The sequence below is a fragment of the Strigops habroptila genome, chromosome 11 (genome assembly GCF_004027225.2).
Source record: "Strigops habroptila isolate Jane chromosome 11, bStrHab1.2.pri, whole genome shotgun sequence".
NCBI classification, from domain to species: Eukaryota; Metazoa; Chordata; class Aves; order Psittaciformes; family Psittacidae; genus Strigops; species Strigops habroptila.
In genome coordinates, this window is record NC_046360.1 from 12,530,294 (window position 1) to 12,545,572 (window position 15,279).

A 15,279-nucleotide genomic window follows, 5' to 3' on the forward strand; every position below is an offset into this window, starting at 1 on the left:
CTTCAGGCTTAAAAGCGCAAAGCCTTTTTCTTCTGCACTCTCACATACCTCAGGTGGAAACCAAGTTAGTGTGGAGGAGGAAGCCAAACCAGAGAAGTGGGAAGGAAAGAAATAGCTGAATACAAGGTGCCTGGTGAGACTACGCACATCTGGCTGGGCCAAACAGAGAAACTGGATGGGGAGCTGGGACTCGAAGGCTAAGGTAAAGGCCAGGGGAAGGGGGGGCTGCTGGCAAAGGGAAGAAGATGATGAACCCAGAAGCCAGTGAAGGAAATGGGAGGGACTGAGAGCCAGTTGATGGTCAAAGGTACTGGTGTGAGACAGAGGAGCTCATTGAGGAGGCTGTTGGCTGAACTCGGAGACAAGAACGGAGGATGAGAAGAGACAGACCTTGCACAGTGTCGGATTGAGAGTGGGAAGGAGGTGGGTCAGAGGCAGGAGCGAGGTTGGAGGGAGATAGGATGTCTTTGAAGAGCTTGGGACAGAGTCTAGATTGAGGACCAAAAGGGGTCAGGAGCTCAGGGCTGGCTGAGAACCTTACCCCATGGCTGGCAGGGAGTCAGAGACAAGACTGAGGACAAAGGTGCAGAAGGAGAAAGGACTGCTTCAGACACAGGTTGTGAAGGACACAAGACCTCTTGAAGGAAGCAGTCTCCCACTGAAGCCTGGGATGGGATGAAGCATTTGAAAGTAGAGATTTGAGGACCCCTGGAGAAGGTCAGTGAGGGAACAACTCACCGCTGTCCCGGAGCAACCAAGGGATGCACAGGAGCCATCAGTCTGGCGATGAAGAGGAGATACATGGTCTCACCTCCCTTAACCCCTGGGAGCCCCGCCTCTGTCAGCACTTGAGGGAGCCCCCTTGGGAGAAGAGCCTGCCCTGAGCAAGGAGAGTGGCTCCCCCTTCTTGCCATGGATGTGGGAAGACGTGGGGCCAATGGCTCCAGGCTGGGCAGGGAGAGTTTGGGGAATACACCCCTTCAGGGTTGCTTCAGGGGACTGCAAAAGGTCCAGTCACCGCACAGAGGCACTCCATGGGATGCCAGCTGGGGCACTACATTGGTGACCTCTACTGAAGTGAAGGAGGTGGCTACCTGCAACTAAAGACAAGGAGAACAGAGCTCTCAGGGCAAAGCATCCCTGCAAGATGCCTCAACAGAGTAGCAAAACGCCACATGCTCAGAGGAGAGACACCAACTTAACAGTGCTCTTTTAGCACAGGGGTCTTTCTGGGGGTGGGATGAACCTCTACATTCAGAAAGCCCTCCAGGATATTTGTCCCACTGGCTATCTGGGAGTGCATCCAATTTGTCTTCAGCCAGATCCTTCCCTGGTCCTCTGCTTTGCTATGGTGGACATAGCATTTCTGGGTGCCTATAGCATCCCAGCTGGGATTATGTTTCCTTAAAGGAATTTGGGCTACCGAGAACGTTAAATAACTTCGGGGCAGGGGAAGGAATATTGGCATAAACCTGGATATCCTGAGGGGGGAAAACCAATATAAAGCCCAAGTCCAGCTAAGGGGAAAGTAGGTTGTAAAAATTAATGAGAATAATTGTTGTGAATTCTTGCTTTTGAAAGAACCCTCATGAGGGCAGAACCTTAATTATTTCTGTCTATTAGGGTTCATTTCCTGGTCCTAAGCACTGAGCTAGTACCTAATAAATACGAGCTAGTAACACAATGATTTAAGCTACAGCAAAACAGGACTTAACTGCAGGGGAAAGTTAATATTAGGGACTCAACCTGATTGCAAGCACCCATTGTGTAAATGGCAAGGAAATGAAATGTGCATGTGACCTATTTTAACACCTCAATATTTTGGAGGGGGGAGGCGGTTGCAGAGAAGGGGGAGGTGGTCCACCAAGCTGCTGAAAACCACATTGAAAACTTTACCTAAACTTTCCTCATAGCTTAAGCCTCCTTTTGGGGAGTGAGGCTGGGGAGGGGGTGATCCCAGTGTGCTTAAATACCTTTTCAGGCTGTCTAAAATATCAGGGGAAATAAGCACAAGTCCTGCACTGAGATTGCAGCTGTGCTATTGAAACAAATTGAGGGATCTGAACTCCGGTATTTCTCTAAGCTGTGTAAGCATAGGCTCGAACTGTGGGCGAGACATACAATTAATAATATAATTCACCTATAACATAGCTCTTGAAACCTAAAACACATGAATTTGTGTACATATATGTGTAAAATACATGGCTGTATAAAGCTATGTGTAAAATATGGTGGTGAATACAAGCTCTGTGTGATTGTGCAGATAGGAAATTTTACGTGAAGGATGCGCTACAGGTGATGGATGGGAGAGAGGGATGGCTGTAAATGGGAAAAAATAGGTAGTGCACTGGCAAAGAGAGGTGGGATGGAGAGGATGGACAGGCAGACCCTCCTTGGGGAGCTCAATGCAGACAGACACAGACCAGTGGGACTGTGACTATCATTTATGGCAACAGGAAACACAGTCTGCATTGCAACATGGAAAGATGTTTTGCCAAGCAACATCTCAGCAGGGAAAGGTGAATTTGGGGTTCTGCTTGTGGAAAAGACCGCACGCGCCACCCAAGGATGTCACCCCTTGTGCCCAGCCAGCATCTGCAACACCAGCTACACACCACCTCAGCCCTGGTATTATTCTCCATCTGCACTAGGGCAAGCAAGCTACAGATTTTATTCCCTTCCCTGGAGGGAGATGCCATTTAGGGTAGCTCATTCCCTGATTTCTTTTTATGGCTCTATCTTTCACAAATGGGGCTTTATCTTGGGGCTACAGCCACTCTTTCCTTGTTTCCCCCAACGATTCAGTGCAGCAAGAAGAGGAATGTGTGTGTCAGGGAGGGAAGGGGGGATGTGTGTGTAAAACGTGTAGGGGGGTGTGTAAAATATGTAGTGGTGGGTGCATGTGTCTGGTGGGATGCGAGCGTGTGTATCTGTAGGGATTCATGCGTTTGTCAGTGCGTATGTTTTGACAGAGACGGATACACAGATGTCATTTCTTATCAAACAGATGTTGTTGATTTACAATCAAATAGCCCTGCTCCTCCTAATATGGCACTTTTCCCAAACTACTGTACTTCAATGTTTCTGCTTTGCTTTTATTTGCATGATAATTTCTTTCTCTATAAAACAGTCCTATTTTTCATCAAAGGAAAGCAGTTAAATTCAGGTCTGTTTTCTCATAGGGAAATGCCTTTAAAGCGAGCAGTGTGTCCTGTTTTATTAACTCCCAGTTCTATTAATATTATATTCTTTCTCTGAATCCATCAAGCAGAAGTTAAACTTGATTTTATAGCATCCAGAGTGGAGTTATAATTTAAGGCATAATTTGGCGAGGACTCAGTTTGGATTCAGTTTGCTTGTCCTGGTCGTGCCAACAGCTCCTATTTTAAAGGGCAGGGAAGTATTTTCTTTTCTCCTTAGTTATGGTGAGACACTCTTTCTTCCCCAGCTCTCTACCTCTGCTCTCTGTATCTGCTTTGCCAGCTGATGGCCAGAGGAAACGCAGTTATTTTGCATAGGTTTAGGAGCTTCCTACTTACATCTCCAGGAGAGCACCTAGGCTTTAGCCAGGGTGTTAAATGACCTTTCTCCTTTTGAAAAACAATGATTTAACCCTGTCAAATGCAAAGGAACCATCCTACCTGCCCGTAAGTACAACTAAAAGCTTGTAGAAATTGCTTTGTATGCGGTTGAGGGAGGGATTTGCTTTTTATTCCCCATAGGAAAATCAGCTTTTCCTGGGGCTCTGCCCTAGCAAGGGTCTGCGGGCAGCAGTGAGGGGCGGCTGGTGAAAGGCATCGCTAATACATCTGCTGGGAACTCCCACCCTGAGTCTTCCTCCTCTTCCTTCTTCCTCGAGGGATGGGGAAGCCCAGAAGAAGAGAAGTGGGGTCCTCCGGCGGAGAACCACGCCAAGAAAACCCTTATTTCAGCTATACTCTGTTTTGTTCTGCTTTGTTTTGCTCGGGCAGGCGGGGAGCTGATCTCAGGGTGAGAACCTCCCTTTCCTTACAGGGCCTCCCCCGCTGCCACCAGCAGCCCCCGGCCGGGGCCGAGCCCTTCCCCGGGCCAAGGGCCGGAGCGTTATCGGCCGCCGGGTGCGGGGGGAGACCGCCGGGCTCCCCCCCTCCATCATCATCAGGCTGGGACCGACTGCGGGGGGGGAGATAAAGGCAACTTCCTCGGTTGGTCGGCTCCTCTCGGAGCAACCCATCCTGTTGAGCTAATTCCCTCTCGGGTCGCCCTGAGCCCCGTCTGTGGATGCTTTGTGCGGCCAGGAATAACAGAGGGGGTGGGACAGGCCGGTGGTGAGATGGAAGGGGGAGAAAGGAAAAGGAGAAAGGAGGGGAGGTGGAGGGAGAAGGGAGGAAAGGGAAAAGAAGGTGGTGAAAAAAGAGAAGTGGGGAAAGGGAAAGGAAAAAGGAGAAGGAGGGAGAAGGAGGGAAAGAAAAATGAAAAAAGGGGGGAGGAAGGAGGGAAGGAAAAAGCAGAAAGGAGAGAAGGAAAAGGGGCAACGGGAGGAGGGAAGGAGGGGGACGCGCCGCCGGTGCGAGGCCCGGCCCAGCCCCTCACCTTATGGTTTTGGTAGGAGGTGACGGCAATGAAGGCGGTCTCTGGGAAGACGTGGGTGCAAAAGGCGGTGTTCTTGGAGCCGAAACCGTTGTTCTCGTCCGCTTTCACGATGTGGAGCCGGGGCTGGTATTTGTGCATGGAGTTCAGGATGATCTGGGCAAGGGAAGAAGGAGAGGACATCCCGTGGGAACGGAGGGGGCACAGAGCGGCGCTGACCGGGGAGGGGGAGAGGAGGAGAAGGGCCCGCAGGTCCTCGCACCTTCTTCTCCAGAACCTTCGCTCTCCTCAGCACCCCCACCCCATACCCAAGAGCTGATCTCCATCACTCCAGAATCCCCCACTCCAGCCAAGCAGCCCATCGGGGCCGGGAGATGCTGTGAAAGGGGTGCTCATTCCCTGCTGCCTCCCCCCGCCACTAGCTCTGGCCTGTGCTGCTGTGTCTCCCCGGAGCTGGTCCCCAAACACCCCGTGGCCATCCTGAACGTGATGCTGGTGGGGGCAAAGAGACAAGAAGTGGGGGGCTGAGGGATTTAGTGTGTGTGTGTCCCTCCCGCAGAGGATGGAAGAGGAGGAGGTGGGGGACCGCGCTAAATTCAACGCGGGCCCTGCTCGGTACCGGGTTAATCTCGGGGGAAGGTGGCGGGGGGCCGCCCGGTCGCGATAATGACTGCCGGACCCTGGCGACAGCAAGACGCAGCGCGCCCCGCCGCCGCCTCCCCGTCCCTTCCCGTCCCGGGGGTTTAAGCAAATTGCTTTGACATCCAGGAAAGTCGTAGACATCAACGGTGAACGATCTAATGGCTTTTAATTTCATTACAGCGACTCTAATTGAGAGGCTCCTAGTGCAGCTCCTCGTCTGAAGTCCCTCATTGTACCCCCCTAGGGTCTTCGCTTTCTTTAGAGGGACTTCTCCCCAGAGCCGCCTGTTCGCAGCGGGGGGATGCCCGGCCCCGGTCCCCCCAGTACTGCTCCCCAAAACCCCACCGTGGGGGTAGAAGAGGTCCCCCCCGCCTGCGCTGCTGAGGAGTCCCCGCTCTCCCCTCCCTCTTCCCGGGGGAAGAGTGGGAAATGTGCTGATCCCTGAAAAAGCAGCTCTTTCAAAGCGCTTTGCCCCCAGCTCAAGGCAAAAAAATGAACTAAAATTAATATTAGAAAAGGAAAATAAGATAAATACATCCCTCCTCAGCTGAGGTGGAAAGGAGCTTGTAAAAGATGCTCAGCATTGGGGTGGGCTGGGGGGTCTCTCCAGCAGCCCTGCCCCTCTCTTCTCAGCGACTACATGGGCAAGGATTTAATAGCCCGAGATTTATTATTAAAAAGCAAAGGAAAAACAAAAAGGAAAGAAAAAAACCCCAACACTTGGAATAAAAAATGAAACTGAAGTGTTGAAACGAGACTGGAGGAAAATACGTTCTTGGAAAGGGATGGCGGGATCTGGACTCGCATACCCGTTTAAGTAATTTTACATATATATATTTTATAGATATATATTATTCATACACGAGCATATATATTCGCTCCGAGGACCAAGCATCTTTGGGGACCTCCGAAGGAGGGCTAGTTCTGGCTGCAGAATTCACACAAACTTTCACTGCCCCACGGGTCCAGCAAAGACCTTTTTATGTCCAAGAAGCTCTAGCGGGATTTCAATTACTTTTTCATTATTATTATTATGGTCTTTAATTATTGTTGCATTTTCTTTGGATCGAGGGATCCACACGGTTTTAGGTCCTATTTCTCTCGAATAATTATGCCTGATTGATTTTACCTGTTAGGCAAACTCACAGAGGCAGGGAGCAGATTTTAATGCTCCACAAGTCCCCATGAGAGTAAAACCAGGTAGTTGAATACTCAATTAAGCCGGACGAGCTTCTCCAACTGGAGCTTCTCTCCAGCCCGTGGGATCTGTAATCAATTCCCATGCAGTGCTGCGAAATAGTCCGGTTTTAAAGTTTATGCTTCCATTTAGAGGGGAAGGGGAGGATCCTTCATTGAGGTTCATCCCACTCTCTCATGGAAGAGAAAAACACCCCACCAACACGCTGGATTTGAAGGTGGGTGACATTGCCATGACCTTGTGGCGCTGGCAGTGATGGGGGGACCACGCGTTGGTGCGGGACACGCTGTGGAAGAGGACTGCGAGCTCGCTTTGGAGGGGGGGACAGTGCCCTTTTCCCCCCCCTTCCCCCGTACTTACATGTCCGAAAGGGTCGAGGTGGTTGTTGGTGAGTTTGAGCTTCTGGAAGGAAACCAACTGCCTCATCCAGTGCGCGCCGGTGGCCGGAGAGTCGGGGTGCACGTACAATCGCCCGGGCATGGCCGGCTCTGCCTTCCCCGTCACCGACCTGTGAGGAGGTGGGGACACGGGCCCTGAGCTCCGGCCGGGAGGGGGTCCCCATCCGTGGGCTCCTGCTCCCCATCCATCCCCTCCCGTGGGCTCCTGCTCTCCATCCACACACACACTATCCCCCGTGGGTGCCCCACAAACACATCCTGGTATCCCCACGCCGTTCTTGGGTAGAAAAAACGTTTACAAACGCTGCTAGGGAATTAATTGAGCTCTCTGGCACATCTCCCGCCGGAGCTGGCTCTCACCGTTTCCCCATTTAACTCCATCCTTCCCCCCCTCCCTAATTGCGGGCGCCCAATGCTTAAAGACAGAGATAGTCCCTTCCTTATTATAATTAAACTATCAGCTCCACAATAGCCAATAATCTCATTGTCAAACAGGATTACAGTTATCGTTAGCTAATGGATGCCTTTCCCAAGGACCGTGGGAGCATCCGAAGAGGCTCAGGTGAAGCCCCTGCACGCAACATATCTCCTTTCCAGAGGAAAAATCAGCGCTGAGCCCCTGATTCAAAGGTATCCCCAGCCCAAAAAGCCCGACAAAGTGGTCTCCTCCCTCCCCTTTCCCCTACACTGCTTACCATTTATTATCTGCAAATTTGTATCTGTGGTCATCCGCTGGTACAATGTCCATCAACAGAATGTACTTCGTTTTTGGATTAAGTCCAGTGACCTTCACTTTGTAACTGGGGAACATCCGCCTATTAAAAACGAAATAAAACAAATAAAAATACAGGTTAAAAGCGGAGAAGGGAAAGTTTTCCAAGGTGGTTTCGTGTGGGTGTTTGCAGGTGGGGTCATTTAACGAAAGGGCAAAGCCACATTCTCCCTTCCCGAAAGGCCAGGGGAGGGCTGCACCATTCCTTCCCCTTGGGGGGGATGTCTGGGTGCCGCTGGGTGCCCCTCCAGCCCCCAGTTGAGGTGAAACAGGCTATTCATCAAGGCAGAATCGTAATAGGAGGCTGGCGGGTTTGATATTCACCTACTCGTGTGCTTGCTGGTCTAGTCCTATTTGTATTAATTCTTTGTTTCGACTCTCCCTTCTTTGAACAAAATCTGATCGTGAAAACTTTGGAAGCGAGTTACTTCCCTCTATACATAAACGGCTGGAACAGAAGGGGAGATTTGCCAAAGAAAAATATATATATATTTCTATAAATATATATATTTTAAATACATATATTTCGACCACCTCTGTGTGTATCAACAGTTGGATGGGTAGATGTGAAAAAAGCGCACCCCAACCGACAGGCACTCAGGTGTCAAACCAAATCTGTGCGCGGGGGACATCAGCAAACACACCTGACAAAGACTTGGAAACCACTCGGATACACGCTGAAGAACAGGGGCTTTTCGAAATAGTTTCCATTACTGCAAGGCAGGGACTTAAAACACTTGGTGTTATTTTAGTTTGCGCTTTCCAAATATTTAAAAATAAAGCAGATGAAAATGTATCCCTGGACTTAAAATACGCCTAAACAAAACCCCCACACCTCTAAAAATACCGCGCTCCCCCCCTACCCCAGCCTCAGGCTCGGGTTCTTATCTCTGCCATAGGGCAGCTGGGCTGGGTTTTAATTCGGGTTTAAAAAGCCGGGAAGGGGGGGAGAGAGGAAGGGGAGAAACGGGGATTTACTTTAACGTTTTAAGCGAGAAGAAATCCAATTCCACCTGAAGAATGGTCTGTAACTCCACCGACAACACCTGACCGGCGAGAACACGGACTTCTCCAACAATAAACACGGGGAATTAGAGAAATGAGGAAACCGATCGCGTATCTCCCCTGCAGCCCCTGCCCTATAAATGTCTATTTTATTGCTCTCCAGATGAGATTTCTGTCCACTGCGCTATTTTGGTTGGAATTTCTGCAAGGTGGTTTCCGTCTCCCTCCGTGAGCTGCTTTTTTTCCTTTTTCTTTCCTTTCTTTCCTTTTTTTTTCCCCTATCAACTCGGGTTTGGGGCGGTCCCTCCGCTCCCCCAGCCCCCGTCCCACTCCGGGATGGGGTTCGACCTGTCCCCAGCAGCATCCCTCCCTTCCCTCTTTGTACCCCCTTCCCTTGGACACAAACCCCTACTTTAAACCCCATTTTCCAGCAGCAGCGAGGTTCAAGGCGAAGGCGAACCATGAGACAAATCTATCTGCTGAAACTTTACACAACTAACTCTGTATTTTTATTTACTTACTTTCCCCCTCCTACTTCAAGCAAATTTTGGAAGATCACAACAAACACCAGAGGACAGAGTAAAATGAAAGTTTGACTCCGAGTTGTTTATTGTGCCCTTGGAATCTAAAGCTACTACATTTCTACACATAGAAGGTTTGGGAGGGTTTTTTCCTTCCCTTTCTCCGAGGGTTTTAACTCAAAATCACAACGGAAAGAGCCTCTCTCGGGCTGCCCCACTTTACCGATGGAACTGAAGAGACTATTTTACTGCGTCTCACTGCCTCAGGCACTCTTCAATCTAACAATCCTCCAACGCATTAATATCAAAGATGACGTTAAACCGCCTCAAACGCACTCAGATACACACATAAATATCTGCGGACCGGGTTGACTAAACCGGTCATGGAATCGATTACGCGGAATCCCAATAAAGTTGGATTTGCGAGGCTGTATATTTTTCTACACTCCCACACAAACACACACATCTAGAAGCGTGTGTCTGGACGCACTTAGAGCCGCATGCTATTTATTTGCAGACACGTCTATCTGTGCATCTAAACAGCTTCGCGATCCGTATATAAACAGTAGCTCAAGACCACATCGACTTTTAAATGGGGTGGGTGGGTGCTCTGGGTGTGTTCGCCTCGGTGTAAGCAAAATAAATATGACCTGTCGGTAAATAGCGTAAGGCATTGCGAAATCGCAGATGGGCCGAGCTACTCCTTTAATTAAAAATATGATAATACTACTAATAGTAATGATAATACTAAGTCGCCCAGCCCCCTGCTATAACCAAAGTTAGGTTCTGGCCAAGCGGTCGCAGCTCGTGTTCGCCTGGAAAGCTTCCAAAGGCCTGAAATTGGGATTAACGATCCAACTGTTCTGGTTAAGAAAGAAGCCAGAAGAAAGTTTCTTCTGACTAGATCCTCGCAGGGACGGTTCTCCGCACGCCCGGCGCTCCCGGGGCCGTGGCACACGGACTCGGATGGGGGTCTCTCGACACCAGTGATGTGACCGTACCGATGACAGGGAAAGCGGCGCTATGGCCGCTGACACGCACCCCCATCTACGCTTGTGTGTCCCCCCATTGTAGGCAACTTCCCCCCGCAAACAGGCCCACATGAGGCCGAGTCAGCCACGCAGACACGAAGGGGAACGCGCCTCCCCCTCCGCCTCTTACCTCCCGGCCTTTGTTATGATCATCTCCGTCCCCACTTCGTGGAATTTCAGCCACAGCTCCCGTTCGTGCAAAAACACCTTTATCCCCTCCATGCCCTGCGGAGGGGGAAGGCACAGACCATCAGCCCGGAGAGGGTACGGGGGAGGCCGTTGCGGGAAGCTCGGAGGGAAGCGGCCGGGCGATGGGGGCCGGAGCTCGGGGCATTCCTGGGAAAATCCGGCCACTTGCGCCCTGGCAAAGCCGGGGACATCGGGAATTCAGGCCGGGGAGTGCTGGCTGGGGGGCTGGGGCAGGACACTGCGGGCCACGGTGCCTCCAGTGAGGGGCAGGCAGGGCCGGGAGCACCGGGACCGGCTCCGGGCCGCTCCTGAGAGGAAGAAATACCCCAGCGCTTCGGCCCAGCCGCTCCAAGAGCCACCCGGAGGAGATTTACACCCGCGGGCTCCGGTTCTGCCGGCCGGAGTGATATGGGCTGTCCCCTCCGTCCCCCGGCCTCTCTCATCCCGTTCACCCCCAGCGCTAAGCAAGGGCCGCCCGCAGCGGGGCCCTGCGAGCCCACGGTCGGCATCGCGGATGCCACCGTGGACACCACACATCCCTCCGCCATGGAGTGGGAGGCACAACGGACACCCCCAGCCCTTCGCTGAAAATGGAACCGAAATCCATTCGGGGGGAGGGGGGTGGAAGCAATTTCCAAAAGGCCCCGAGCCCCAGGGCTGATCCCGGTACCCGCACTCCCGTGGACGGCACCCACAGCCGGCGGAAGGCTCGCACAAGGGGGCTACCTGCCAGGGGGTAAGCGGGGCTCTGCGGAGGGGCTCCTCAGCCGCTGAAGGCGAGGCGACCCCGGTGGAAAACCCCTCTCCCGGCCTTCTCCCCCTCCTCCACCGGGCTGCCCGGGGCCGAGCGCAGGGAACGGCTCCCGGCACCACCCGGCCCCGCCGGGAACGGGGAAGCCGAGCAGGGGGGATCCTGGCCCGCTGCTGCCTCGGCCCATACTCCCCCGGCAGCGAGGAGGTCCGCTGGGTCCCCCGTAGGAGCCCACGCGGGTCCCGGCCTCAAGCAGCATCCGGGAGAGGAATGATGGAGAGTATGAGGGGCACCCCAAGGGCGTGCAGGGCCCCAGGGTCGCTTTGGGGGTGCTCACGCGTGACACCCCCTTGCCTGCCCTCAGCGCCCGTTGCCTGGGTGCGGACAGAGCTGCGTGTGCACCAGTGCGGCTGTACCTGCGTATGCATATATATATAAAAATATATATATGTTTATATATTACACAAAGATGCACAGGCATAGCAAATAAATGCTTGTGCATGCGCTTCCGTGTGCATTCGTACCCTCACGCGCGGACCCCTTCACCACCAGACTCCTCTCCCCGGTATTTTGGGTGCTCTTCCACACGCACCCCAATATTCACGCGTGTGCTTCCCCGCTTGAACACGACCCCAAATAACACCAAAGCAGGATGAGGCCCAACGGCAGGTGAGATTTTTCACGCCCGTGGGGGCCTAAGACGACTCATCCCCGCACAGAGCTGCAGCAGCCACCCAGCTGAATTGATATTTGGGGGCAAAACGCCGAGAAAAGGGGGAAATACAAATGAAAAGAGCGTGGGGGTGAGGAAGAGGAGCATGGGTCCTTACCTGCTGCGTGAAGGCTGCCTGGGGTGAAGTGGGGGACTTGCTGGTGGCCCCCAGCTGAGTGTCTTGCTTGGCTTCAGCCTGGAGCTCCTTGGCCTCCGAGTCAGCCGGCGTGGTGGGGAGCCCGAAGCCTTCCTCGCTATCCGCCATGTTACGAGCTTCCTTCGCCGGATCCCCCACTGCAGGCACACATGGGGAGAGAGCAGAGATAAGAGACGCATAAGTCAACGCTGACGTTTAATAAAATATAGAGATATCTATACATTAGGGATGGGAAAGCCAGCCGGCGCCCTAGGCAGGGCTGCCCGACAAACCCGCGCTGCCCGCAACTCACTTCCAGCTGCCTGGGGAGGGAACGAGGCCCTTTAACTTTGGGAGAGGGAGAAATAAAGACTTTTATTTATTATCGCAGCCCGCAAGGGATGATAGGATTTGGGGGGGGGGGGGGGGGGAGGAGGGAGGGGAAGGGGGAGGCGGTATTATTGAATGCATCTTTTGGTAAAGGTAAACAGAGTATTTTAGGTCTGTCTAGCAGGACGCAGGGAGCAAGGCACCGGGGGGCCGTGGACCGGCCAGCTCATCTCAGGAGTAACTCTAGAGGCTTGGGGTTCAAGGTGGGCGGGTGGATGAGGCTACCCCGAGCTTCGGACACCTTCAATTGCCCCGGGCTTGCTGCCCCCACATTCCTCCCAGGGAAATGGGAGTTTTCACCCCTTTCCAGTAGCGACCAGGCAAATGCCACCGACACACCAGGCCCCTTATATCGGCCCGTTTGCAAAGAAAATACAACTTCTGGCATCCCTACTGGAAAAATAAAACAAAAATAAAATATAAAGAAATAAAAAATAAATAAAATAAAGTAAAAGCCTTTTATCCCCCTCCCAGCACAGTTGTGAGTAAAGCAAAGGATGGACGAGATAGTTAAAATCTAAAAGTGCAAATAAAACAATCGGCCGAGACACTGTGCAAGGTAAAGCGCGCTTCGGCTGGTGAACGGGGGGTGGAATTGGGGCTGAAGGGAACTAAGCCATAACACTGAGAGTCAAACTACACCGGCAGCGACAACGAGCTTCAAAAATACACGGTTTATGTCTGACGCGAGTAACCACAGCGAGTTCTAAAAGCGCTATTTTGACGTGGCTTTAAAGGCTCTATCAGGAATGGTAAAAGTTTCAAAGCAGCACCAAAAAAAAAAAAAAAATAGATAAAAGATAAAAGCAACTGAATTATCTGTTAGTTTTTGTTCTTAAGAAGTTTAGAGTTTTAGTAGCTTTGGGGAGGGAATCTCTCTCGCATGTTTCAAAGGGGATTCATTTTGGAAAGGCCAACCATATGGAGGCAATATTGGTTTTAAGGACATGAGAATGTTTTGAAATGAGTTCTCCTTCTCCCTGCAACAATATTTAAAAGCCTTAAAAAAAGAGAGAAAAAAAAAGGGGGTGGGGGGGTGGGGGGAGAAGGCAACTCTCCTTTAAATGCAGAGGAAAATTAGGGAAAAGAGAGGGGAGAAAATGATCTTCCCCGCTAGTGGTGGGTGAGATATAGATGTACGTATATATAATTTAAAAGGACAAAAAGCAAAGGAATTCTAGGTCCGCACCTCTGGAGCTAAAGATCATGCACAGAAACGGCCCGGGCCCCCCTCCCTCCTTCCCAAACGCTCTTTTCCCACCGCACACCAGCCAGGCGCTTGGCACTAAGTGACTGAAGGGCTAAGCAAAAGCGCTACTGAGCGCGGAAAGTGCGCGGAGGGACGCGGGGCGCTGCGGTAGCCGGTGCCCCGGGCCCGGGCTCGGGCCCAGCCCGCGGGGGCAGAGCCGCGGCTCCAGGGACCATTTAAGGCTTTTCTCTTCCCCTCCTCCTCTTCTTTTTTTTTCCCCTCCCTGCACTGTTGTTTCTCTTTTTTTTTTCGCCTTTGCTGCAGCTTGGGAAGTTCCCGTTATCCATTTTTTAATCGATCTCCCTCCAGCTTGGAGCTATTATGCCCCTTGAGCTGCCAAAGTTAGAGGAGAGGGGGAAGGAAAATAAATAGTATTAATAAAGAACGTTTATTAAAACAAAGAAGGAGCCAGCTATGGCAGCGCAGGGCAGCCCGGCCCCAGCAAGCATTCCGCATCGAGACAAGATAAAGCAAATATAAAAATACTAATAATATTAATTAAAAAAGGGGGGTGAGGCAAAGAAATAACCCAACAACTAACAGCAATTGGTGATCCATGTCTTCTCTTTTTTTCCCCTTTAAAGAGCTGCTGAGAAGAAATAGAGCTTGACAGAACCAGGCCGCGGTGGCTGTATGAAAAACGCATCTTGCGCTGCTAAAGAAGCACCAAGTGGGTTTGCGGAGGGGCAAAAAAAAGGGGGGGGGTCAGGAAAAGAAAATCCCCCCTTTGCTTTTGTCCCTTGCCCCCCCTCCCAGCCCCACACGCGGCCGCGGAAGCCCCGGTGGGAGCAGCCCACCCCCCTTTCCACTGCACCCCCCGTCTCCCGAGGCCTCGCAGCTCCTCGGCAACGACAATCTGTGTCCAACAATGCCCCCAGCCAGCCCCTTTCGCTCTCCCTCAGTCACCCCCACGCACACACGGATGACAGACACCGACGGACATACATGGCAATGGAAGAGCTGTTACCTTGCTCGTTGAATGCAATCAATGCATCTCCGTACATATAATGTGTGTGTCTATTTTCCCCCTTTGCAATGGAAATTACAGTGGGATCAGGCTTCCCGTGTGCATATTTCCTTTTATTTATTTATTTGCGGATCAGCATGTGAAAACCCAGCCTGGAAGAAAAAGATCTATCCAATGCAAGCCTGCTTGCCTGCTCCTCTCTCTCTCTCTCTCCCTCTTTCCCTCCCTTCCCTGCTCTCTCCAAACACTTCCAGGTTGTCAGACGCACTAGGAAGGATCCTGAGACCAAGATAAAGCCCCCACCCCCACCTCAGCCTGATCTGGAAGATACAGTTTTCTCCACCCCACTCTTTCTACCCTCTACCTAAAAAAATAATTAAAAAAATAAAAACAGCACTTTAAAAAGAGGCAGAGGATTCAAGAGAGGAAAAAGAAAACAGCTCCCTCGTGGAGGAAAAATTAAAATAAAAAAGCAAAAAGGAGGAAAATAAAAGTTTCGGGCTGGTGGCGACCGCCGCTCCTCCGGGCAGGTTCGCGGCGCTGCCGCCGTGGCTGCGCGGAGCCGGGCGCGCAGCGCGGCGGAGCGGAGCGCGGAGGTGACGTGGGCTCGTCCAGCTCCGTCCGCCAAGTGCCGGGACCCACTACCCAACCAGCTGGGATCCTGCTCCGAAGAGACTCACCCTCACGCAGCCCTCCCCGCCCCCTCCCCTCTAAACCTCCTTTTCCAGCCTATTTTTCTGGCCGGCAAA

The 15,279-nt window shown here is 52.0% G+C and overlaps 1 protein-coding gene across 3 annotated transcripts in view; it reads right to left on the reverse strand.

Annotated features, from left to right (window-relative positions):
• TBX5 (T-box transcription factor 5) overlaps window positions 1-14,559 on the reverse strand; it is a 38,784-nt gene extending 24,225 nt beyond the window's left edge. The window contains exons 1-6 of one of the 3 annotated variants that reach the window (XM_030501284.1): window positions 14,531-14,559; window positions 11,907-12,082; window positions 10,267-10,361; window positions 7,503-7,622; window positions 6,770-6,917; window positions 4,573-4,725 (exon numbers count right to left, since the gene is read on the reverse strand). In XM_030501284.1, the coding sequence (XP_030357144.1) occupies window positions 4,573-4,725; window positions 6,770-6,917; window positions 7,503-7,622; window positions 10,267-10,361; window positions 11,907-12,053 (663 nt within the window). In that variant the 5' untranslated portion in view covers window positions 12,054-12,082; window positions 14,531-14,559. Of the gene's footprint in view, window positions 1-4,572; window positions 4,726-6,769; window positions 6,918-7,502; window positions 7,623-10,266; window positions 10,362-11,894; window positions 12,111-14,530 lie in introns of those variants that run through there. The other 2 variants (XM_030501285.1, XM_032920205.1) reach the window with 2 other exon arrangements.
• Between the last annotated feature and the right edge of the window lie 720 nt (window positions 14,560-15,279).